We start from the raw sequence: 24,248 nt of genomic DNA on the forward strand, positions 1-24,248 counted from the left end.
CAGTTACGAGTTTCCTTTCGACCTCCTCCTTTCGCACAAGCTTTTGTTAACGGTCACACCATTTCTTTTTTGATTCGTTTCGTTGATTGTTTTGGCCACACACTGTCCTTCCGCTCCCACGCAAGTTTACTGCTGTGCAATGGGGGTGGGCGTGGCCACGGTTGTCGCCGCACCAACTCCTGCTCCTGTCGCTGTGGGATCCGCCGTGACAAATTCAATGGACGCCGAATTGATGCAGTAGCGCTTGCGCGTTGGCTTGGGTCCATCCTCGAATACGTGCCCCATGTGAGCGTTGCAGCGGGCGCAGCGTACCTCGGTGCGAATGCGTTCTGGATGTGCAATTAGTAGTAAAATATTGCCCCCTTTGTAATTTGTATTTTTGCATATTGTGAGATTAATTGGATACGTTTTACGTTTTGTGTTTGATTTTATATAGCGCATTTTTTTTGTTTTGTTTGTTTTACAATAATTTTGTTTTGTTTTTTGGTTTTGTAAATTTTTTTTCGCAGATCAATTTAAAGGTTTTATAGAAAAATAAAAACCAATTTAAAAGAAAATAGATTGCAAAATGAATGAAATGAAAAGCGAAGGAGAGTCAGAGAGAGTGGGAGCAAGGGTTACAGTCAGACATCAAGAGAGAGAGAGAGAGCGATGGAATGCGAAAGAAACAGTAAAAGTAACGGCAATAAATGTGAGTGCAGCGGAGACAGCAAAGAGAGAATGTCAGGTGACAAGGCAATGGGGGGAGGGAGGAGTGAAAGAGCGAAGGAGAGGTGCAAGTGCAGCAGAGATCAAGAGCGAGAGCGAGAGAGCGAAGAAAATAGAACGATGGACGATCGCAATGAAATCACGTAAATGAGGCAAAAAGAGAGATGACAAATAACGTAACGAATGATTTATTTTGTTTGGTTGTATTTGCAGATCGGTGTATATAATAATCATTATGCGGTTAATAAAGCAAAATGTTTATGCATCATGTGTGAGTGTTTTTTTTGTTACAATTTTTAACAATGGATTTCGTGTGTTGGTGTATTTGTTGTTAGCAAAACAAACCCCCAAAGAACAGTTTATAGGCGTACATTAAGTTTTTTGTTTTGGAAGCGAGTTAAAAAAAAGAGAAATAGAAAATATACGAAAATACACATTATTCAGTTTGTTTGACACTATATATATGTAAATATGTATATAGTATGGTATGGGTTCGGATACAGTAGTATTGCTTTATGTTATACATAAAATAATAAATAAAATACTTTTGGCATGAGTAAGAAGCAACAAAATAAAGAAAAACAACCAAAAACAACAAATGAATCAAACCGTCAAAATATAATAAATAATATCGGCATACACATAATGGTGGCTCCCTAACCCAAATATAGGCGACGACTGACCTTGAGCTATGATCGATACGATAAATGGGAATGTTGGGGGGTTGGGTTTAAGCTTTATGTACGATGAGTGCCAGATGATTATTCCGTTTAGTTTTTTTTGTTTGTATGAACTTTGTATTGAAACCGAAAGACAGTAGAGAGTCGCGTGAAAGATGGATGGGAAATTCAACCGAAAATGTAATACATACTTTAACCAAACCAAGGAACTTCAGACTGATCGTTATGCCGAGTATATCAGACCTTTTCTTTTTTGTGTTTTCGTAAAATATAATATTTATCCTCTCACATACATACAATATCTTTTGCCAAGCATTGTTTTTACGAACATTTGTTGGTTGCATAATAAACTCCTATAAAATATCTAAGTATCTGGTTGTTGTTGGTTGTAATAATATAACACGTTAATTCTGCTTGAGAGACGGCTCATTCTTCATCATCTTCGATAGCTTCTGTTTTTTTTTATGGGGGGGAGGAGCAGAGGTGGTCTCGCGCTACACACTATACACAGATCGAGCATTATTTCTTGGACGATGTTGGTGTTGGTGCCGGCGCTGCTTTTCTCACAAAATCTATCGACGCCGAGTTGATACAGAAACGATGATGCTTGGGCGGTGGTCCATCGTCGAAGACGTGGCCCATGTGTGCCGAGCACTTTGAGCAGCGCACCTCAGTGCGCACCATGCCTAACGTTTTTGAAATGACTACTGTTGTTTTAATCACATTAAAAAGGTATTCGGGGACAGAGAAAGAGATTCATAATATAATATGAAATGTTGGTTGCATTTGTTTTTGTTGTTGGACATTTTTGGAGAAAGTTAGAGATTGGTTTTTTGTTTGTTTTTTAGTTGTTTTTTGGGTGGGAAAAAAGATGTGAATAAAAAGAATACAATACTTCAATTAGGAGTTCGTTTTTAGTCTTTCTTTCTTCGGTTAGTTGCACATTCAGGTTCATCAACATCAAAACATCACAGTAGCAATCAACAACAACAACAAGAACAACAACAAAATCATCATCAAATGCCCGGACAGTACGTCTAACGAACGGCACAGCTACAGTGAACACTAGGGCACATGTACCATATAATTTCAAGACAAACCAAGCCGTAACATAACATTAAAAAAGCAAGAAAAAGAACAAGTAAAAGGGAACGGGGGGACAGAACAAGAATGAACACATTTTGCAAATCCTTTTGTTTGGTTATAAAATTAAAAATATAAAGTGTAACTCTCTTTTAACTATCTTTAGATCGTATATTACAAGTTATTAAACATCTGGTTATCTTTTTCTGAGGCTAGTTAGTGCCCCTCCTGAGCTCAACACAAACTTTGATTATAAATGGCAACGAAACGGCAAATGATATAAAAAATCAACTCAAAATTTTGCAAATAACATCTAAGAGTGCTAAACATTGTCTAGACAATAGATAGCCGGCTGGGACAGTCGGACAGAGCTAAACGGACCGAAGCTACATACCTGGTATACTGGCATCCCGATGGAGGGTTACCTTTCCCTTGTCGAGGACATCATTGAACGCCGGCCAGCCGCAGCCCGAATCGTATTTCGTGTCCGAGCTGAACAGATCCTGATGACACACAATGCACTGATACACACCCTTCTCGTAGTGCTTGTTGTAGCAACCTGTGGGTTGGGGGTTTGTTTAGTTTAGTGGGTTGTTTTTTGTTTTGCTTTACAAAAATATAATAAGATTGTGGGGCACCTGTGTAGGGGCGCTCGGTGCCCGCCTCCTGGGTAACCTGATACTGCAGTGGGGTTAGGCGTTTGCGCAGCTCCTCTTTGTTCACGGTAACCTTTTCGCTTTTATTCTCCATGTTGTTGGCTTTGCTGGGATTCGTCTTACCCTCGTCGCTGTCTGTAATATAAAACGGAAAATGTACTTAAACTGCGGTTAAGTTGTGTAGTGTGTGCTGCTGCTTAGTTTACCAGCAATTGAGCAATGGAAACTGTATAGTTATGGGGAAGTGCTTTAGGGTGAGATTCAAAGTACATTTCTGGTCGCTAGTCTGACTTAATCTTTCGCATATCATGTAGACCTTTCAACTAAACCTTGGGCAATCATAATTTGCTAGTCTAAAAACAAATTCGTCGACGATAAGCAAACATAGCAGCCTTGTACTATCAGCCATGAATTGCGAAATGTATTTTCAGAAAGTCCAAAATCATCTTGTTTTGGTAAAGAAAAGAAGTGAGGGCACATGTACGCAACAAACTGCACTAAATAGTCATAATACCCTTCTCGTGGTGCACCACAAAATGCGCTCAATTTGTATACAAAGTCCAAGGCAGACAATAAACCTAATTGTGGGAGGTGTAAACAGATTGGTTAAGTGCAGTCGGAGGAGGAGAAGAGGCATTCGACTACAAATAAAGTGAAGGAACGCATGGAACTGCTACAAATAGATTGAAGAAACGCGTGCATATTGGTTTAAAAATAGTTTTATGCTGCAATAAAACAAAGTGGCGGCACGGCGCCCACCGATCATGAAGTGTAAACAAAATACAGAGCATAGACAGGGAAAGACCCGTTAGAGTGCAGTGGAGTGGCGGGGCGAAGCAGTCTAATTCAATTTGGTTTTTTAGTAGAAAAAACCACTCGACTGTGTCGTAGACAATGATTTAATTTCGAGCAATCAGTGGCAGGGCAGGGGGGGTAGAGTAAGGAATGCACAAGACAATTTGAACTAGAAAATAAAGTCTATAATTAGACATTGGTCAATCGATTGGTTGCTATATAAATTGGCTCAACAAATGAATTAAATCTATTGTGTGTGTGGCATGAAAGCCTCCGCCTGGACACACCCACACACGGCAACCAGACCAAGCCCATAGAGAGAGCCACCCCTCATCCCCTCCCGTGCTCACAGCACACTCACCTGCAAAGCAACGTGCGATGGGCACTACAGTTGCAGCTGCAGCGACTACTCCTAATGGATTGGGATGTCTCCACTTGGCAGCTGCAATAAGTGCGAAATTCCGTGTGTGCCGCAGTGCGTGGCGAGAAAGTGAAAACATTTTTAACTTTTCAGCCGAATATTTTAAAGTAAAGTGACAATCGGAAGGTGTAGGTGGAGACGGCAAAATAACGGAATGCCTGCTGCTGCTTGCTGCACTTGGCACTGGCTTGTTATTTAATCACCGTTTCGTTCGTTCGATGTGAATGGCGAGAGCAAAACAACATGCGAAAACAAACGGGAAAGTCAATGACAGGCCAAAGGTATATTAATTTGGGAGGTATGGGTCAGTTGCACTCTCTGGCCAGTGGAAAACTGTATATTTGATTTAATTAAGCGAACGGTATGTATGCATTTGGCTGCATTCACATGCAGGTACACATATGGGGGTTGCACTGCTTTACCTACAATCGCATATGCCTTGCACTGGCCTGTCCACCAAAACACCCACACACAAAACTAATATTTATGCAATTTCTGCCACTTCCGTCTTTATCCGTTCTATTTTTGTGCAGCTTGTTTTGCCTGCTTCCATGTCCACCAGCAGAGAGTGTGCTTGTGTGTATTTGTTCACACGGGAGAAAGCGCATTAGAGAGAAAGCCGCTGTTGCTCAATTGCACACGCTCATTAAAAGAAAATTGTTTGCCTCGTAGAACCCCCCTGCTCATAACCTGGGGGGACCACCACACACAATTTCCTTCAATGTCAGAACAAATCCAAATATGACTTCGCCCCATGGCCACTTATGGCGAGGGGGGGCACCACGACTGGTCAAGTGTCCTTGAATTGAGTGGGGACGGCGCTAGAAAATATATCTCACCTGCTTCAAATGTGTGTTGTGTTGCTTTTCAGTGCTCTGTTGCTGCTGCTGCTGTGGCTTTGCTTTATTTCTATTTTTGGCGATTGTTTATAACTTTGTGGGCTAGGTAAAGCGTGCGCACGTCGTTGTTACGCAGCGAAGGAAAATGAAAAAGTTAATCAAAAAAAAGCTTGAAACAGCTGCACAGTTGGAAAATCGGCAAACAGCTGATGCGCGTCGAAGTCAACTTGACCGCGAAATTATCGATAAAATATACCGTCAGGGCCTCGAAAATATACTGCAAAATATACCGAAGCATAAAATATACATACAGATGCTGTTGTGGTTTCTTGACTTATAAACAATATCTTAGGTTATCAAAAAAGTATCCAGTCCATTTCGATTACAAAGAACCTCCAATCTATTTTTATAGTTCATATAGTGACAAAAAAAGAGAGAGAAACACCACACAGCTGTGTTTTCCCGCCAGTGGCAGTGCTGCCACCTGTGCCCGAATAACTAGCTCTAAAATACCTGATTTGACAACACTGCTTCTCTCTCTCGCTCCCTCTCGCTGACAATCTAGATGGCTGAAACTGTGTGGCAGCGCTGTCAAAATTGTTATTTTTTGTGTCTGTGAAATTGTTTATCACAAAAAGCATCAGTGAAATTTTGAAAAATAATCCATTGTGGGGCGCTGAGCTTCACTAAAAGCAGCCAGAGCGTGCACCATGCGGGTGGAATTCCATTGAGCTCGCGAAAAGGCCACACGCAAAGAGGGCGTCAACAAGCTGAGGGGGTGGACTTGAGCAAGAGGAAGAGCAGCCCAGAGAGATTAAGAACAGAAGAGTTTCGAACAGTGATAAACCATACGACTGTGACAATTGCGTGTAGTATGAGTAACCACAGGTACCACCATGGCGGCAGCTACATGCATCCACGGATGTCCTATCCCCACCACTTCACCTACGTCAGCTCCTGCGTGAAGTACATGATATTCCTGCTAAATTTCCTTTTCTGGCTATTCGGTGGCTTGCTCCTGGCCATCGGCGTGTACGCGTTCATGGACAAGCTGAAGGATGGCAATGGCTGGCTGCGCCTGGACACCGTCTACGATGTGATCTTCAATATATCCTTGGTCATGATCATTGCGGGCTGTGTGGTATTTGTGGTCAGCTTTGCCGGCTGCCTGGGAGCTCTGCGGGAGAACACCTGCCTGCTGAAGTTCTACTCGATGTGTTTGCTCATGTTTTTCATCATGGAAATGACTTTAGGTGATGACACAGAGCAGTCAACAGTCGACGATTTGTATTAATTGTCTTTCCATTGCAGCCATCATCTGTTTTGTGTTTCCGCAGTACATGAACTCGTTCTTGGAGTCACAGTTTGCCGACAAGATCATACACTCGTACCGCGATGACTCAGATCTGCAGAATTTCATTGACTTTGCGCAGCAAGAGTTCAAGTGCTGTGGCCTCAGCAATGCTGGCTACCAGGACTGGAGTGAATATAAATCAACCTGCAACACAGTTTCCACCAACTAATGTGCAATCCTTCTTCCGTTTCAGGCAAGAACGAATACTTTAACTGCTCCTCGCCGTCTGTGGAAAAGTGCGGCGTGCCCTACAGTTGCTGCATCAATGCCACCGACATCAGTTCCGGCCTGGTCAACATTATGTGCGGCTATGGTGTGCAGGAACACTCGGTGGCAGCCGCCAGCAAGCGCATCTGGACGAGCGGCTGCATTGAAATCGTGCGAGTCTGGGTGGAACGCAATCTCTATGTCATTGCTGGCGTTGCCCTGGGCGTTGCCTTGCTGCAGCTGTTTGTCATTTATTTGGCCAAGACTCTGGAGGGGCAGATAGACCTGCAGAAGTCGCGCTGGTCGTGAGTGCCATACCATCATCCGTACCTGTACGGATATCCGTGCGACGATGACTTGTACTACAACACACAAATGTGAGAGATGGCCCTGGCGGCAGCTGCACGACTGCCGCCACTGAGCTGAATGAACAAATCTGGTCCTTAAAGTGCTCAAGTAGTTTTTGCTTTCACTAAACGCCTCTCTTTATGTATTTTATGTTCTCAAACCCTTTTTGCATTTAATGTTCAAGTTGCAATCATATTTATACTCTCTAGATACAAAAACAAAATCTAGTTTTAGCCATATAAATGTAACCCTAATCGAATCCGTAGTCGCAAAAGACAATTTTTAAGGCAGCTCTGCATCTTTTTAGTGTCTCAGCGTAGTCACAAACAAAAAGACATTTAGTGTTTTTTAACCCACTCAAATATACATGCGCAATATTGTATTATTTACTAATAAAAGACATTTGTATATAAGTATTAGTTTACATAAGAAAATACGCATTTAAAATGAGAAATTATATTTGTAAAGAAGAACAAACTATACCAAAACAGCAGACAAAACAACTGTACTAGAGAATTAATAGAGATTTTAAGTATCTATAATCTGGATCTGTGTTTGTGTGTAAACTTTGTTGTGCTACATAATCAAATACAGACATAAATACGTGTAAATTGGTTTTATCTTATATGGGGATTATGGTACTGCAGTTTTAAGCGGCGACTTACAGTCGCAGGCAAAGCTTTCATTTTAAATTACCCTTAACCTTCACCCTTCCTATTGGGTTCTACATCTTATATAATACATCTGCGAAGACTACAATCACAACTTCATGCCCAAAACAATATTTTAGATTATTTATGGGACTTCCTGCTACCGACTCTTGTGCGTCACTGAAGCGTGTATATTTTGTAGTGTGTTTCTTCTGGTCGAAAAGTACTGATTCGGGGGACCAACTCAGTACCAAAATGAATTTTCTTACTAGTGCGAAATTTGTTGTATTCTAAATGTATTTTCCATTAGTCGCCATAAATCAGTTATACCCATAAATTCGAGTTTTTATCAAGCTCCAGCCCACTCTTGTTTTCGGGGTCTAATTAGTGTTTACTCGATAAAAGATAACTTGTTTGCCACTAACTAACCAACATCACGGGTTGCTTGAAAGCTGCTGCGTTGCAGCTTAAGACGCAGGTCAAGGATGGCGATAACCTGATCAGAATTGAAGCAAGTTGTGAAATTCTATATTTAAATGCCAACCACAATCGTAAAACCATTCAAAGTTCACTGGTTGATAGCGTCCACGCAGATTAGAAGAGCATTCGAGAAGTGGCACAATTCATTCAAGGCGACCCCCTGGCGATAAGCTAATTCATAAATAAACATTTAAAGACATCTTCTGTTTATTCTAATACAATTTGCATGTTGATAAAAGAGTGAAAAACAATCATCTGAGGGGGGTACAAGCTCATCCTTAGTACTTGATGATGGAGCGAATGCTTTCGCCTTTGTGCATCAAATCGAATGCTTCGTTGATCTGGGATAGTGGCAGCTCGTGGGTAATGAACTCATCCACCAGCAGATCCTTCTTCAGGTACGCCTCCACAAGTTTGGGCACATCCGAGACGGAGCGCCAGCCGCCGAAAGCCGAACCCTTCCACACACGTCCCACAACCAGCTGGAAGGGGCGGGTGGCAATCTCCTGGCCAGCACCGGCTACACCAATCACAACCGAAGTGCCCCAGCCCTTGTGCGTGGCCTCCAGGGCGGCACGCATGGTATTCACATTGCCAATGCACTCGAAGGTGTAGTCGAAGCCGCCGTCCGTCAGATCAATCAGATAGTTTTGAATCGCTCCCTTGTCGGCCACATCCTTGGGATTGACAAAGTCGGTGAAGCCGAACTTCCTGGCCAGCTCGAATTTGGAGGGATTGATGTCGATGCCGTAGACCTTGGCGGCGCCAGCCTTCTTGCAGCCCAGACCCACTGCCAGACCAACAGCACCCAGACCCCAGACGGCGCAAGTGCTGCCAGGTTCCACCTAAAGAATTGATTAGAAATCTGCCACATAGCAAACACAAACAATACGCACCTTGGCTGTGTTCAAGGCGGCACCATAGCCCGTGGAAATGCCACAGCCCAGAAGGCACACCTTCTCCAATGGAGCCGTCTCGTTGATTTTGGTCACCGATATGTCGGCCACCACCGCGTACTCGGCGAAAGTTGAGGTGCCCATGAAATGGAACAGCTGCTGACCCTTGCACGACAAGCGGGAGGATCCATTGGGCATGACACCAGCGCCCTGGGTGAGGCGAATCTTCTGGCAGAGATTTGTCTTGCCGCTCTTGCAGAATTTGCACTCATTGCATTGGGGAATGTAGAGGGCAATGACATGATCGCCGGCCTTGAAGTTGGTTACGCCCTCGCCAACGCTCTCCACGATGCCGGCGCCCTCATGGCCAAGGACCACGGGAAAGAGACCCTCAGGATCAGAGCCGCTCAACGAAAAAGAGTCCGTGTGGCAAACGCCAGTGGCTGTAATCTTGATGCGAACCTGCCAGCCCAGTTCAAGTGGCACATAAATCAATTGTTGAGCGGAATTTTCCATTTGCGACCTACCTCATGCGCCTGAGGTGGCGCCACCTCAATGTCCTCAATCACCAGCGGCTTCTTGGCCTCCCACGCCACTGCAGCTTTGCATTTGATAACCTGTGGGTGTGTTAGGCACGTTTAGCTTCTGGTTTTCGTTACCATGTACCAATTAACATTCTGAGTACGTACTTTGCCTTCTGTTGCGGACATCTTGGTAGTGGAAATTGTAGTTTTTGCGATAAGTTCCAGGCGGGCCGGGCGAATGAGAGGCGATAATGGAACCGGCGATCTTTACTGTTGCACGAGCAAACAAGAGAAATACCAAAAAAGCTTAAAAAGCTCTTGAGAGTGTAATCTGGTCACACAGCCCGTTGGTTTTTGAATCGGAAATTTAATTTTTGCTGCCTTTCGTGGCCATACAAAAATGGAGAAATAAAATATCAATCGCTTCCTTTTTTCTTTCTTAATTCCTTAGGTTTCTTTCTACTTTGCTCTTCTTTTAAACGTATGTATCCCCAACTCACCATTAAGCCACGGGACTACATACATATGTATGTATATTTGTATGTATATCTAGCTGTAAAATCCTCTCTAGATGGCAACAATTAAATCCTCTCCGAACAGCTGTTGTTGTTTGCAGAAATTGCAGTTTGCAAAAACACGTTGGGCGCAGGCGTCAGTTTTTTGTAAACATTGTCCGCCCAGCCCAAAAATGCACACGTCGGCAACAGAGAAAGCAGCAGGCAGCAGGCAGCAGAGGCCACAACAGCAGAAGCAGCACCGCCCCCAAACGCCAATGAACGCAAAATCAGCACAAGGACGTGCCGCGATGACCAGGAAAAATCGATAAAAGCACAGACAACGAACGCAGGACAACGGCCGGAAGTGCATTTTGCGGGTGTGTGCGTGCCTGTGTGTTGGGCGTTGGGTAACGGGCGCAGTAATAGAAACGGTTAAAAAAAAGGAGCAGCCAGTATGTTCGGGAAATTGTGCAAGAAAAATATGTGAGTTTTTGTGTCACACCAAAGGACTGAATCTAAGGAAAGGCAAACAAAATGGTGGGCAAAGGTTCGAGCGGCCTGCCCGTCGATATGGGCACAGGGACAAAGGAACGCCCTGTTTTCATACCACCGCGTAAGCGTCAACAAACCAAAACGGAGGCCAAAAAGCAAAACTATGTGGACCACATAGTCAGTGTGCAGGTAAGTTTTAGCGGAATTTAATTTATTCGATTCATCTATATCTCTCTTTGAACTCTAGCAAAATCGACCCAAGCTATCGCCCTCAAATCCAACGCTTGAGGAGGAGCTGCTCAAGTCGAAATTGATTATCAAAAATAAGCAGCCGCTGCCACAGCTGCCGGGGGAGTTGGGTGTGCCGAATGCGCAGGATACGATTGCGAGCACCCATTCGGCCAGCTCCACACAGCACAGCAATAAGTCGGCCCGCTCCACCACCAACATCAATGAGCTGCAGAACTTCGAGTCGATCTCGCAGTGCACCAAGTCCACGTCGACGCAACGTGGCCATGAGAGCAGCACGGTGACGCCCAGCAGCTGCTGCTATTCGGAGAGCAGCCTGGACGCCAAGATAAGCAAGAGCCACGACTGCCTCAGCAATCGGTCATCGTCCAAGAAGAGGGTCAACATACGCACCGCAGATCTGCCCGTGACGGCACGGAATCAACGCTCATCGCCGGATATAGCCAACTATGAGGATCTGGAGTCGGGGGAGACCAGTGTGCTGAACACCTATGACCATAGCCTAGAGCGGTATCAGGCGCGCAAGGCGGCAGGCGAGGGCGGCAACTATCTGACCATGACAGGCACCATCAAGCGAGGCCGGAAGAAGGGCCAGTCCATCGATCTGCAGATCAACATAAGTCGCGAGGAGCTGGAGCAACTGAATGCCCATGCCATGGCCAATGAGTCACAGAAGGGTCGCAGCCTCTGCTGCACCTGCAGCTGTGCCATCGGCCTGCACATCTTTCTGATCTCGCTGCTGTGCCTGCCGTTTGTGACGATCATCTCGGCGGTGTACTCCTTCTACATTGGCACCCTCACCTGGTACAACATGTTCAACTACTACTGTGAGGAGAAGTCGTATCTGCACAAGATCTTCGTCACACCGCTGCTCTTTCTGGCCTATCCGCTGGCCATTGTCCTCTGCACCTTTGGGCTGGGCCTCTACTCGGGCTTCCGGCAATTGAGTCTGCAGTACAGCAGCTGGGTCAACGACATCACGGACATTGAGAAGGGCTTCTATGGGTGGCTGTGCGGCTTCCTGCACATGCCCGACTGTAGCCCTTACGAGGTGGTCATACTGACCGACATTTGTGTGGCGCCGCAGGATCCACAGCGTCTGCATATAAACAAGCCACGCCAGGAGTTATCCATGTAGAGGGGGAAATCGTCGAAAAATGTGTGCCAGAAATCGATTTAATTAGGATTTACTGGACTACGCAACCGGCGATTTCCAATTTTTCGACCATGAGTGTGATATAAAAAAAAAACGTAATTACTTTTTGCAGTAAACGAACTATGTATGTATGTATGTACATACATATCTCTGAAGTCTACTCGTACGACACAAACTTAAGTTTCCTTTGGCCAAATTTGTTCCTTTTACTTACAACTACATATATGTATGCAATTGCTGCTTTAGAGAACAGGAATATATAGGTATATATACACCACATATACCCCCATAGATATCAAAGCTAACACAAAACATAATCCAAGCCCTATAGAGACTAGCATTTAAGTTAACTAGAAAGAGAAACGTTTAACACTCGCACAGAAACAACAAACCCTCAAGTTTTAATCGGTGGAAAATATAACCTTGCAAATCCAACAGATCCATAATATAACCATAATGTACCGTAGAATATATGTGTGTAATTGTTTTATGAATGAATTGCTCAAAAAAAGGTTAGTGTCATTCTGAACAGTTGTTAATTGATTTACAAAATTTACTAACAATAACAAAAACTACTATTATCTCGTGCTTAACGAACTGTAAACTAATTTTCCAACCCCCACAATTACAAAGCAACGCTTTTCGAATTAAGTTACTATTTTTAGTACAAACAAAAACTATAATTACAGAGTCGATATTTTATCTTAATAATGTTAAAGAAAGTTTATCCTTTGGTAGAACATACAAGGATTCCATCCATCCATATCTATTTCGCAAAATTTGCAAGGTTATAACCGATCGAAAAAGGTTAACTGTTGTGGCACTAGCCATGCAACAAAAAAATACAGCATTTCTTTACTTTCCTAGTCAAAGCCAAATCGTAAAACAAATGAAAATATTTATAAACTCTCAAATTGCATTTACAGAATTATGCATTTAAATTTAAAAAACTAAAACCTACAAATAACAGCAAGAAATTAACTGCGCAGTTGAGGTGATGGAAACTTTTTCTTAGTTTTAAGAAAACATTTTTTATTTCTACATACAAAAACAAGAAAGGCAAGAAACAAAAAATACAAATGAATATAAACGCCACACTTATACACGCATAAATATACATATAAGTAAACGTTTTTAAAATAGAAATTCTATATGTTAAGTAAAAACCAGACCCCGAATATCAAACACTTATTAGCCCCCCCTGCCCTACTGGAGAAATAATGCCAATAAAAACTATTTAGCAAGCCAAACCCAACAACCCCAGAAGTTCTTATTGCAGTCGCGTAGTGCAATATATTTGCATAATTGTCGATATATTATATAAGATGTAAATTCAATTAAATTAACAGCAAAAAACGAACTAATCAAACGATACCAGAAGAGAGACGACACACTTCAAAAGAGAGGAAAGACGCAAGCCGGAGTTTTGATACCCTTGCATATGCCACGTTTTTAATGCAGATATTTGTTGATTTTGTTTGTTTTTGCCATGCTGTAAAGTAGTGCATTAGACAAGTCATTATATACATCATAGGCTTGAATTTGTCTCCTTTCGACCATTTTAAACAAACTCTGTTTAAACATCTTGTCGAAATTAGCAAACTCTTCTCAAGGGTAGCAAAAACTGTGAACCTGAGAATGAGCGAATGTCACTTGGTTAGCCGGCATCACACCGCCACCCCCGCTCACGCATAGAATGATATGCAATATACGGTAAATAAAAGACAGCTGTCTCTCAGGTTTCGTCAAGTAAATGCATGGGAGAGAGAATAGAGAGTAAAGAGAAGCAACTACAGTTGGATGCCGATAAAACACGCGGAAAGAGGGCTCGACTGTGGCTCGAAGATAAATCTACGCAACTTGTGGTACAGAACTACATGAAAATATATTCTTTACTAGGCATAAAAACACACACCTGTGTGGTCTAGTTGTTATAAAAAGATCTCATAGGGGATTTTACCTGTAGTCTGGCTAAACCAACACACGCTTCTTCAAATATGTGCGTGCATGTGTGCAAATACAGTCACGTACAGCCAAAGAGAGCTTAGAGGAGCTTTAAAATACTTTAAAATGATTCAATGCAACTTTTCAGAGAGTTGTCGAAATTCGAATACGTATATTTTAGACTTTCAAAATTGAACATTTAAGGCACAGTCTGTATTCCCTTCCCACTGGCGCTTTTAAACACTAATTATCATACAGATGATTTTCAGAAAATTATTTGACAACAGCTGCTATTCGCATGCCCATAGGTGTAGAGCCACCAAGCTAATTGCCGCTCTGAGCACAACGCCGTCGGCAGGGGAGCAGCACGTAAAATGTCTGGGAAAAACGTATTCGATTCTCAATTCCACATCGGTGTCCACAAAGTGCGGTCGTACGGAAAAAGGCAACAAGGAAAACATGGCAACGGATAACTTGACTGCTGTTCTTCATGGCATTGAGGATTTGCGTTTGGTAAGAGGAATTTCAGCGGAACTGTAAGCTCGTGGGTTATTGACTTTGTTCCCCATCCTACAGGAACAACGCCCCATTCCAGAAATAGCCAGCGATGGTAAGCAAATATTTAGCTTGAAAATGGCCAATTCATTTGCAAATCCTTTTCTATGTTACCCCCAGAGGTGCTACTGGCCATGGACAGTGTTGGCATTTGCGGCTCGGATGTCCACTATCTCACTGCTGGACGCATTGGCGACTTTGTGGTGACCAAGCCCATGGTCATTGGACACGAGGCTGCCGGTGTGGTGGCCAAGGTGGGCAAGTGCGTAAGGAATTTGGCTGTGGGCGATCGCGTGGCCATTGAGCCGGGTGTACCCTGCCGACACTGCGATCACTGCAAGCAGGGCAAGTACAATCTCTGCGCCGATATGGTGTTCTGTGCCACGCCCCCATACGATGGCAACCTAACGCGCTTCTACAAACATGCGGCGGACTTTTGCTACAAGCTGCCGGATCATGTCAGCATGGAGGAGGGCGCACTCTTGGAGCCCCTCTCAGTCGGTGTTCACGCCTGTCGCCGTGCCGAGGTTGGCCTGGGCTCGAAGGTGCTCATCCTGGGCGCTGGACCCATCGGTCTGGTTACGCTTCTGGTAAGGAAACCAATAATTGCATTTGGGGATTTCCTATTGAACATTTCTCCCTCACGTAGGCTGCTCAAGCCATGGGAGCTTCCGAGATTTTGATCACGGATTTAGTGCAGCAGCGTCTGGATGTGGCCAAGGAGCTGGGCGCCACACACACCCTGCTGCTGGACAGGGAACAGAGTGCCGAGGAGACGGTCAAAAGAGTCCATTGTACCATGAGCGAGGCACCTGACAAGGCCGTCGACTGCTGTGGCGCTGAGAGCAGTGCCCGTCTGGCAATCTTCGTAAGCTGTCAATGAAAGTGTTTGTTGTGAACGGAACTGACTATCTTTTTCCAGGCTACACGTTCCGGCGGTGTTGTTGTTATTGTGGGCATGGGAGCACCAGAGATAAAGCTACCTTTGATCAATGCCCTGGCACGTGAGGTTGACATACGTGGAGTCTTTCGCTACTGCAACGAGTGAGTGTGTTATCCAGACATCGTACGAGCATTATAAATTAGGTTTTGTTATGCCCTTACAGCTATCCGGCTGCTCTGGCTCTGGTGGCATCGGGTAAAGTCAATGTTAAGCGTCTGGTAACGCATCACTTTGACATCACGGAGACGGCAAAGGCCTTTGAGACCTCTCGCTACGGCCATGGTGGGGCCATCAAAGTCATGATACACGTCCAGCCCAGAGATGCCAACAATTCAGTTAAATTTTGAACCTATTAAATTCTAAAATATACGTAGACTTTGGTAATCCGTGCAAATACTTTAATTTCTTTCAGCAAAAAGGCATTCAATGTAGGGCAATGCCTTCTCGGCCGCCGTGGGTTCGCCATTGGCATCGTAGTCAATCAATTCTGGGTGCCTGCCCTGGGCAATGTAGCGCAGATATTCACGTGTACTATGCAGTCCACCACCCATCGGGTCCACCTTAAAGTTCCAGCCATTCCGACGTGGAGTGCTGAATATTGTGGCCCCATGACAGGTTACCATCTTCGAGATCTTATTGAATACAACGCCCAAATGGTTGTGTGCCTTATTGATGATCACCACACGGACATTTTCGTTGGCCAGCAGCCGTGACAATTTGCGCAGCATTTTCAACTGAGTGGGCCACTGGTAGCAGGCAGGATCGTACACCATTACGAAGCAATCTCCATCCATGCCATCTTCCAAATCAAAGTAATTCTGAGGAGGTGAATCCAAATTGATTGTGGGCGCCAGAACAACTGCCTGGAACAGCTGATTCTGCAGCAGCTTCTGACAAAATGTCTTCAAATGCCTGTAGTTTACCAACGTGTTCATCTGATAGACGTGATGCTGCTTATCCTCACCATAGATAAGAGGCGGCACACCCGGACGATAGCTGCCAAAGTCATTCGGATTCAGATTGTCATTCAAATTGCCGATGCTGCTGATGTCCCGCATGCCGAACAAGATGCGACCGGCAAACTCCTGGGCTAGTTTTCCCATTAACTTGATCCACTTGTCGAGACCATCTCTGTGGTGGTTTTAAAGAAATGAAATGCGATAATACGTGGCGGATTCGAGTTGAGTGTTTCCCCTTTGTAGTTCCCTTCCGGCAGCCATATCAGCCACGAATCGGAATTGTTGTCGGTGGCGCAGGTCTCGACAAGTGCAGGTGGTACAGCCATTTGTTGTTACCTTTCATCTGATAATGGTACAAGAAACACAGATCGTTTATATTGCTTGAATTTCTTTTTTTTTTTTTTATATTCAATCGCTACTGCGAAATTGGTTCGTCGCAGAGATGAGTCCGCATTGACCAGGTACTTCAGTTTTGTGTTGAATATTATAAAAAAGTTACTGAAAATTTTGAACTCAAAAAAGAGTTGTTTGCCGAACGAACACTAGAAATAGAATGCTGTTGCTTGAATTTCACAACAGAAAAAGCTTCTGCTCAAGCTTTCCAGCTGTTATTTCAGTCCATCACTATGTATATCGCGGGCTATCGATAAATCGTAATTTGAAATTCAAAATAAATATCGACCGTTCACGAGTGGCTTTATCTTTCCAAAAGTTAATTGATAAAAATTGCGTGATGCGTTTTAATTTATTATTGGTGTCCCTGAATATTAAAATGTGATAAAAGATAATCAAATAACAATGCGCATAAAAAACTTGGAAACTTTGTTGAGTCAACTAAAAACTATAAATAATATTTTTGTCTATAACTGGTGGTGCGCTGCTTTGTGTATTTTTGTGTCTGCCCCTTTTTGCTTATGTCTAATTGATGTCTATGATTAGAATAAAAGGATAAAACCCGCACACAGAATCGAAAACTAATCAACAGCTAAACTCTATGCTTAATATTATTTACACGGTATGGGTAAATGTATATATAAAAATAGAAAAAATACACTTTATGTGCCCAGAATGGGTAGAACCATTAACCCCAGTTGGCTGCCATTAGCACTTAGAATCGCACCTGCTTGAGCTTGTCGTAAATGCTAAAATACAAGGCCGTCGTCAGGCTTGACTTCAGCAGCGTGGGGGCCACGCCCTTGTACAGTCCGCGAACGCCCTCCTGCTGCACGGTCAGCCGCAGGCAATCCCAAACGCCGTGGCACTGCAGCGTCTGGCCAAACGTCTGCCGATTCGACTCAAAGCCCTGTATCTGCAGGCGTTTCTTGATCAAATCGAAGGGATACACAATCGTCTTGGACAGCATGCCTGAGGAGGCGCCCAGCGCTAGCAGTGTCCAGGTGGGCAGCTTGCTGCGATCCCCCACCTCGAAGAAGGCGCACGCCCAGTCGCTGAACAGGCGATAGGCCATGAAGTTGGTGCCCATCAGCGGTGCAATCTGTAGCAGGGCGGACGAGAGTCCGCGGTACATGCCGCGGGGTCCCTCCTGCTGCACAATGGCGGAAACGGCGCGCGTTGCATTCCTATAGCCCTTGCTGGTGTCCTGGGCAATCAGGCGCGTTCGTATCACATCCAGCGGCGTGGAGATGATAACCGCAGCACCGCCCGCTGCGGCACCGCACAGGAAATTCGACAAGTGCTGGTGATCCTTGAGGTAGTTGGTCTGCTTGGCCTGCAGGCTCAGCTGTTCGTATGTCCAGAACTGACAGATGCCGTACATAATGCTCAGCACCTGGGCGGGATTGTGGCCCTTCCAGAAGGCCAGCACACCCTCCTCCCGGTATATCGTCCTCACCGCCTGTGTGATGGAAATGTATTTGGATGCCTGTCGTGCGCCCGTGGCCTGGGCCTTGCCCAGCGGCTCCACCTGCAGCTGAAAGCGTATCTTGAGCACATCCAGCGGCTGGCAGGTGGAACGTGTTATGGCCGCCGACAGGCCACCAGCCACAATCTGATGCAGTTGCTCGCGCGTACTATGCTTGCGTCGCGGACTCGCAGAGGGGCTGGTTGGGGTCGCACCGCTACTAGTGCCCGTTGTTACCGCCATGTCGTCACGCTGCTGCTGACTGACTGCCTGTTGGTCTACCGAATTCCACTTGTTTTCTGGCAGCTGTGTGTGTGCGTGTTTGCTCGTGCGGATTTCACTTTTATTGCTGCGACGTCTGACTCCTCAATGGCATTTCTGTAAAATCACAAAAAGCAACCAACAACAACATTATTAGTTGATAGTTTTTGGCTATTCAAAACTGTTCATGGGTGCGGCCTGGGGTGCTGTTTACACACTCATCATCAAGATTGCAAAATTGTCGAGACAAGATGGGAAGAGACTTACTCGAGTCATGCCCAGTGGAGCTGTACGGCTGACTATTACTGCGCTTATGTTATGCTCGCCTGCGCGACACTTTGTCCCCATGTTTGCGACTAAAATAGATTCCAACTCTGACTCGAGCGCTTCCCTATTCACATTCATTCATTGATTTTGAGTGAGTGACCAGCCAGCCAGGGGGTATCTGGGTTTATCAGCGATTTCACTTTTTCGTCGTCGTTCGTCTGTTTGTTTGTTGTGTTGTTCGTCTGTTGCCTAGCTGGCTGCTTGATGCTGCTGCCCAGATAAAGAGACAAAGGCAAGGCTCTCTGGGAATGCATAATGACTGCAGCACTTTGAGGGAACACTTTGGGCACTGGGCTTCGGCTTACCGTTAAGTATCTTCAAAAATGTGGCGCGACAACCGTCCACAGCGTCCGTGCACGGGGAGATTGCAGCAGTAAATGTTTCGGCGGCGGCGGCGGCGACGCTTCTTCATTACAAGCAAAGGCCCGTCGATTGCGTCAAAACTTTCTTTTCGCCAGGCATTCGGTTGAGCTGCGAGAGAGCGTGTAATAGTTTCGTATGAGCTGTAGATGCAGTTATGTCGCACTCCGTTGCTCACATTTAGCCCGCTTCTCACTCTATAAACGGGTTTCGTTGCCGCTTGTATTTTTGAAAACAACAAAAAGTTTGGCCTCTAGTTACGTCGTCAAGTGCACGGCAACAGCTGATTCGGCGCTGCCAACTGTCCAGCGGAAAAAGCGAACTTAACACCAAACAACCCCCATCTATTTAAATAGGTGAACAAGATAATAAAATTTGTAACTTCATATTGTAGATCCATACTTCCTCTTTGATTAACAAATAGTTTTCCCACGATATCTAACACCTGAAATGTGTTACAAATCTTACAAGCTTTATTATCATCGTGAGTAAATGGTCGGCAATGGGTTAAGCATTCTCTGCCCATGCTCGGAAATCATATTTATCCATTTTGATATTCGCTTTAATATTACTAGCTAGTTGGGACTCTCAGCACTTAACATATAATTTTATTCGATAGATACATATATTTTCTACAGGATTAGCTAACTTTTTAGAGTTCTTCATAATTTATATTGTATAAAATAAGGTATACACATAAAAGGTCCACGAAAAATATAAGCAATGGAAAGTAACGTAAGTGGGAATGGAATGTTACGTTATTTGACCACTTGTTGCTTTGTAACCGGTAGTGGGTCATTCGTGTACCATATTTCCTTTAATTAATGCTAGAAATGTTTTATTTCGACCTCGATACATATTCCCGGAATCTGTAAACTGCAAAATTTGGTTGAAACAGCTTTAAAGCCTGCGATATCAAACATTTCCGCTGTGGCGGAACATCGATATATCGATAGACAGGCGCAGTGTCACAGCGCTGCCACTGTACACGCGCTTTGAGTTTTATTTGAAAAATGGCTTAAAAAGTATAATACAAAATGTGTAAAAATAAAGCTGCTGCTGCTACTTCCAGCCAATGCCAGCGGAGGGCGCAGCAGCACCTGGTGCACTGGGCGTGGGCTGATAGTCGGGCGGTATGCTAAAGCCGAGAACTTCAAAATTGCCCACAGGAGCAGCAGCGGGCGCCGGGGAGTTGGTCGGATAGGGCGGTAGATTCGTCACAGGAGCAGCCGCGGGCACGGAAGCTGGTGGATTGGTTGGATAGGGCGGTATCTTATGTGGTCCAGGTGCTGGTGTGGACTTGGGATGGGGCGGCGTGTCCTCAGCCTTTGGATACAGACTGGGCTGCGTGGCTGCCGGAACTCCATTGGCAGCTCCATTGGCGCCCGGTTGGCCGAACGTGTAGAACGGATAACGTGGCTTAAACGTGTTGGACTCGAACTGCTCGTCGCTCACATCCTCCTGGAAGATCGGAGCACCTAACAAGGGGAGAGAGAAGTGTAAGCAAGAACGTTAAGGATCTCCCTGTAGGCACCCACCTGGATAACTATTGACGCTGCCATTGGTGGACGCTGTTTGCCCTGGTCCCTTATCCTCGGCACTGCCCAGCAGCGGCACAGTGCCAATGGTGAGTGGAAAATCCACAATTAAATCCCCGCCGCCATGCAAGCGAAATGTTTTGGCTATGAAACGCAGCGTATAGCTGACACGTATGGGATCCCGCTCGCCCAGCGTCGAGGGTGTGGTGGCTGGCACCACCAGAAACTCATGGAACTGCGCCTTGTTGTGCTTCACCACCTCGCCACAGTGTTTGTCCGCAATGCGTGTTTCGGTGGTCTTCAGTTGCTCCTGGGCCGTGGAATTGGCGCGATATGTGACATTCTTGAAGAGGCGCACCTTCACGTCCTGGCACTGCACATCCGACTGATTGTCGAGCACCAAATGGAAGTGTATCTTCTGGCCGGGCACATAGCCGCTGTACGAGGTGCACACATCCATGACCATGGGTTTGTGTGCACCGAAAATGGAGCCCCACCAAAAGGATTTCTCCTCAATGCGTTTCAAAGGTTGCTGGGGGATAAAAGAGGGACATTAAGTAGGGATATCCAAGGGATTCTTTGTGTTCTTTTGTACCCACCGCATTCTCACGCTTGGTGTTCAAATCATGCGGCAGTATGACCGTGAAACACTGCTTAAAAATATTATTATACCGCACGGAACGATCAATGGTGAGGGTCACCTCATGCTTGATCTGTCCGTGGCTGCCATTGAAGGAGGTTGGCGCATTGGGCGGTATTGTGGCCTGAAAGGGAAACACGAACTTGCCCTTGGGCAGCTCCAGCTGCGAGCCGCCACTCTGCCCGTACACATACTTATCGCTGCTATAGTAGATCTCGGTGCTGGTGTGCGTCTCGATTGATTTTGTTGGCTTGCCGTCATCAGCGCCGGGCTTCTCCACACTCTCCTGCCAGCGCGTCTCCCCATAGCCATTTATTGTTATAAATATTGCTATAATTGAATTAAGTTTTGGATGTACTATAGGGGGAAACATTAAGCTGAAGATCGCGGAAATGTCGGGAAATGTGTGTGTTCCACGGCAAATGCATTTGTTCTTCAATTATGCATTTAATTTAATTGCTGCTGACATGCCTTGGCCTCGCTCTTGTGCATTAATAATAGCTTGGATCATGATTGATCTCAGTGCAATTTTCTTAGCTAATTCCTGCCTTAGAAAGCCTCTTGGAATTCCGCAAAATATGCTCACCTCACTCCATTTTCTTAGGCTTGTCAGCCTACAATTACTTTTCATTCATTCTAAGCCTCACCTGGCTGCAAGAGCACTCCAAGCAGCGTCTGTGGTCTGTGTCCAGTAAACCGAATCAAAATTCCTTATAATATAAACAGCAGCTCGTAATTTCAAACTAGTTTTGCCAGCGCTATCAGATATCCGCAGCTCAGTCAGCCGGGCAGCTAGACAGCCGCTTGGGCTACACACATTAACAAACAAAATCTGCCGGCAGCTAATAACAAATGATCCAACAATAGAGCCCCAGCAACAACAATAGAGCCAGCAACATCAGCAACAATATTAATGACGACGCGGACTATTAATGAAGCCCACAGCACAGTTCCCATACGCAACGAAATTGGATGGGCTGGAGATTGAAGAGGGAGAAGCAGCAGCATAAAACCATGACGTCATGGACAAAGACTTCCTACAACCAACAGACAGCGGGCTCTAGGGTGGTGCAGAACTTACAGCGAATGGTTTTTGGACGGTCCGTTGTGAGCTCCGCAGTTCCGGATATAACTTGGCCAGCATGATAGACGCCCAAGGGGTTATTATCAAAGGCAAAGGTCACTTTGCTGCTCATTTTAACAGGCAACGCCTTGACCTTGGCGACGGTATCAGGCAGTGCCCAGGATATATGCAAATGACAAAGGAATGTTTGATAAAAGCGAAGGGAAGCACACGAACACACACCACACGGACGTACCGAACGCGAGCAGCAGAATTTTGTTACTGAAAGCAAAAGCTGGGGGGGACACTGGGCCGCGAGTTCGATTTGATGTGCGTGCAAAAGCGAGATAACACGATAGACTGCGCAGCAAATAGGTTGGGGAAGCACAAAAATAAATGTTGATGTATATTTAACTGGCAGAGCTACTTTTTAACACAACTAAATAGAAATATCACGATTTAGTTTGTCAAATTTTTTGAATGAAATTCAAATGTCAGCATGTTTGCGCCAAACCATCAAAAGCTGTTTTTCTACCGAAACCGCTCTCTCGAGACAACAGCTACAAAACAGTACAAACATGCCCACAAACATAATATTTTTTTGCTCTTTTTGTTGGTTGACCTTTATAATTTGAAAATCGGTTTAAATTATAGTTCAAGCGCTGAGAATCATGACTAGCTCGTAATATTAAATAGAATATCAAAGTCGAGGAAAAGTGCTTGTATATGTTGGTGTGAACGTATATTATTTGCGGTATATTTCTGTGACCGCAAGGTATGGCAAGAAGGTAAAAAAGGACGAGCTTTTTTAGGCTCCACCTTTTTCGCACCTATTGAAAGGATCCTAATAGTGCATGCGAGAGCGTCTGGCAGGAGAGAATTTCCCTGAAGGTTTAGACACAGGAGAGAATTTCCCTGGAGCATTTCCAGGATGATAAAAATCGCAGTGTAATTTACCTAGCGCCACTGGAATTTTTTGTGACGTATTTACCTGTTGTCGACACCTTAGTTTTTGGTACAAATTGCGCACCATGAAAGCTTCCTTGGTTTGTTAAGGGAATATCATTTTATATTCCGAGAGGGTACCTAGCAAGCAGAGAGTAAAGTCTCAATCAAATGGAGGCAACAATGAACGCCAGTTGCTTCATTTGGCCAAGACACAGACCGGGCTGGGCTGTTAACAAAATGTTTTAAGTTGGTTTCCTTTTGGGACAAAGTACTGCTCCACAGGCTCGTGACGTGGAGGGGCGAAGGCGGCGATTTGGACTCAAAAGTATCCAATTTTGAATTGGTGCTTGGAGGCGCTGTTTTACAACTTTGCCATGGGCTCAAATTTTCCTTGGCACGGCCTTGCTGCTCCAACAATCAACAATCAATTTTCACACATTTTCAAAAAGGTAAACAAAACAACACAGCTGACTGAGAAGTGTAACCGTACGGATTGCGGTTTTCACCTCTGGTCACACTCTGCTGCTAGCAAAATATATTCCACAGTTTGCTAGCAAGCGTGTTTTTCGATCTGAGTACAAGGCTTAATTTGGAAACTTTCCATTAAAGGAAAGTCATCAAAAACTAGCCAATCTGGTCGAGAATTGATGAATAATTCGGTTTAAATTATAGTTTTAGCGCTGAAAATCATAAGTAGCTAGTAATAATAAATGGATCATCAAAGTCGAGTAAATGATATAAGATTTCCGGCAAATTTTGAAAATGAGGTTTGTTTTGGTATATTTTTGCGGGTCGCGTGGTATATTTGATCGAT

The 24,248-nt window shown here is 44.8% G+C and overlaps 8 protein-coding genes across 13 annotated transcripts; 3 read left to right on the forward strand and 5 right to left on the reverse strand.

Annotated features, from left to right (window-relative positions):
• Positions 1-65: 65 nt before the first annotated feature.
• On the reverse strand, positions 66-5,338 carry LOC117899791 (methionine-R-sulfoxide reductase B1). Of its 5 annotated transcripts, none has more exons than XM_034810071.1 (4): positions 5,183-5,338; positions 3,110-3,262; positions 2,866-3,030; positions 66-362 (listed from the first exon to the last, which is right to left on the reverse strand). In XM_034810071.1, exons 2-4 carry the CDS (start codon positions 3,219-3,221, stop codon positions 127-129), a joined length of 513 nt encoding a protein of 170 aa, XP_034665962.1. In that variant the 5' UTR covers positions 3,222-3,262; positions 5,183-5,338; the 3' UTR covers positions 66-126. The 5 variants fall into 5 exon arrangements, with proteins under 5 accessions (XP_034665962.1, XP_034665957.1, XP_034665958.1 ...); XM_034810066.1 differs by lacking the exon at positions 5,183-5,338 and adding an exon at positions 4,284-4,549; XM_034810067.1 differs by lacking the exon at positions 5,183-5,338 and adding an exon at positions 4,284-4,548 and having other exon boundaries at positions 66-329.
• Positions 5,339-5,743: 405 nt separating this feature from the next.
• LOC117899787 (tetraspanin-33) lies at positions 5,744-7,381 on the forward strand. The gene is made up of 3 exons (XM_034810062.1): positions 5,744-6,435; positions 6,494-6,664; positions 6,730-7,381. Exons 1-3 carry the CDS (start codon positions 6,057-6,059, stop codon positions 7,050-7,052), a joined length of 873 nt encoding a protein of 290 aa, XP_034665953.1. The 5' UTR covers positions 5,744-6,056; the 3' UTR covers positions 7,053-7,381.
• Positions 7,382-8,410: 1,029 nt separating this feature from the next.
• LOC117899782 (alcohol dehydrogenase class-3) lies at positions 8,411-9,948 on the reverse strand. Its single transcript, XM_034810055.1, has 4 exons — positions 9,807-9,948; positions 9,645-9,734; positions 9,118-9,579; positions 8,411-9,066 (listed from the first exon to the last, which is right to left on the reverse strand). The coding sequence occupies exons 1-4, from the start codon at positions 9,825-9,827 to the stop codon at positions 8,500-8,502; spliced, it is 1,140 nt and encodes a 379-aa protein (XP_034665946.1). The 5' UTR covers positions 9,828-9,948; the 3' UTR covers positions 8,411-8,499.
• A 291-nt stretch (positions 9,949-10,239) lies between these two features.
• LOC117899780 lies at positions 10,240-12,710 on the forward strand. The gene is made up of 2 exons (XM_034810052.1): positions 10,240-10,819; positions 10,878-12,710. The coding sequence occupies exons 1-2, from the start codon at positions 10,673-10,675 to the stop codon at positions 12,015-12,017; spliced, it is 1,287 nt and encodes a 428-aa protein (XP_034665943.1). The 5' UTR covers positions 10,240-10,672; the 3' UTR covers positions 12,018-12,710.
• Positions 12,711-14,345: 1,635 nt separating this feature from the next.
• Positions 14,346-15,843, forward strand: LOC117899781 (sorbitol dehydrogenase). The gene is made up of 6 exons (XM_034810054.1): positions 14,346-14,492; positions 14,556-14,589; positions 14,655-15,124; positions 15,184-15,402; positions 15,457-15,578; positions 15,641-15,843. The coding sequence occupies exons 1-6, from the start codon at positions 14,439-14,441 to the stop codon at positions 15,822-15,824; spliced, it is 1,083 nt and encodes a 360-aa protein (XP_034665945.1). The 5' UTR covers positions 14,346-14,438; the 3' UTR covers positions 15,825-15,843.
• A 12-nt stretch (positions 15,844-15,855) lies between these two features.
• Positions 15,856-16,807, reverse strand: LOC117899785. Its single transcript, XM_034810059.1, is given in 2 exon segments — positions 15,856-16,621; positions 16,624-16,807. Coding segments are annotated over 2 exon segments (885 nt in total). The 5' UTR covers positions 16,763-16,807; the 3' UTR covers positions 15,856-15,875.
• Positions 16,808-17,148: 341 nt separating this feature from the next.
• On the reverse strand, positions 17,149-19,522 carry LOC117899784 (mitochondrial thiamine pyrophosphate carrier). Of its 2 annotated transcripts, XM_034810058.1 has the most exons (3): positions 19,424-19,516; positions 19,191-19,356; positions 17,149-18,675 (listed from the first exon to the last, which is right to left on the reverse strand). In XM_034810058.1, the coding sequence occupies exon 3, from the start codon at positions 18,538-18,540 to the stop codon at positions 17,545-17,547; it is 996 nt and encodes a 331-aa protein (XP_034665949.1). In that variant the 5' UTR covers positions 18,541-18,675; positions 19,191-19,356; positions 19,424-19,516; the 3' UTR covers positions 17,149-17,544. The 2 variants fall into 2 exon arrangements, with proteins under 2 accessions (XP_034665949.1, XP_034665948.1); XM_034810057.1 differs by having other exon boundaries at positions 19,191-19,522.
• Positions 19,523-20,199: 677 nt separating this feature from the next.
• LOC117899783 (arrestin domain-containing protein 1) lies at positions 20,200-22,737 on the reverse strand. Its single transcript, XM_034810056.1, has 4 exons — positions 22,505-22,737; positions 21,383-21,753; positions 20,784-21,315; positions 20,200-20,723 (listed from the first exon to the last, which is right to left on the reverse strand). Exons 1-4 carry the CDS (start codon positions 22,617-22,619, stop codon positions 20,308-20,310), a joined length of 1,434 nt encoding a protein of 477 aa, XP_034665947.1. The 5' UTR covers positions 22,620-22,737; the 3' UTR covers positions 20,200-20,307.
• Between the last annotated feature and the right edge of the window lie 1,511 nt (positions 22,738-24,248).

Source organism: Drosophila subobscura, chromosome O (assembly GCF_008121235.1).
Source record: "Drosophila subobscura isolate 14011-0131.10 chromosome O, UCBerk_Dsub_1.0, whole genome shotgun sequence".
Lineage (NCBI taxonomy): Eukaryota > Metazoa > Arthropoda > Insecta > Diptera > Drosophilidae > Drosophila > Drosophila subobscura.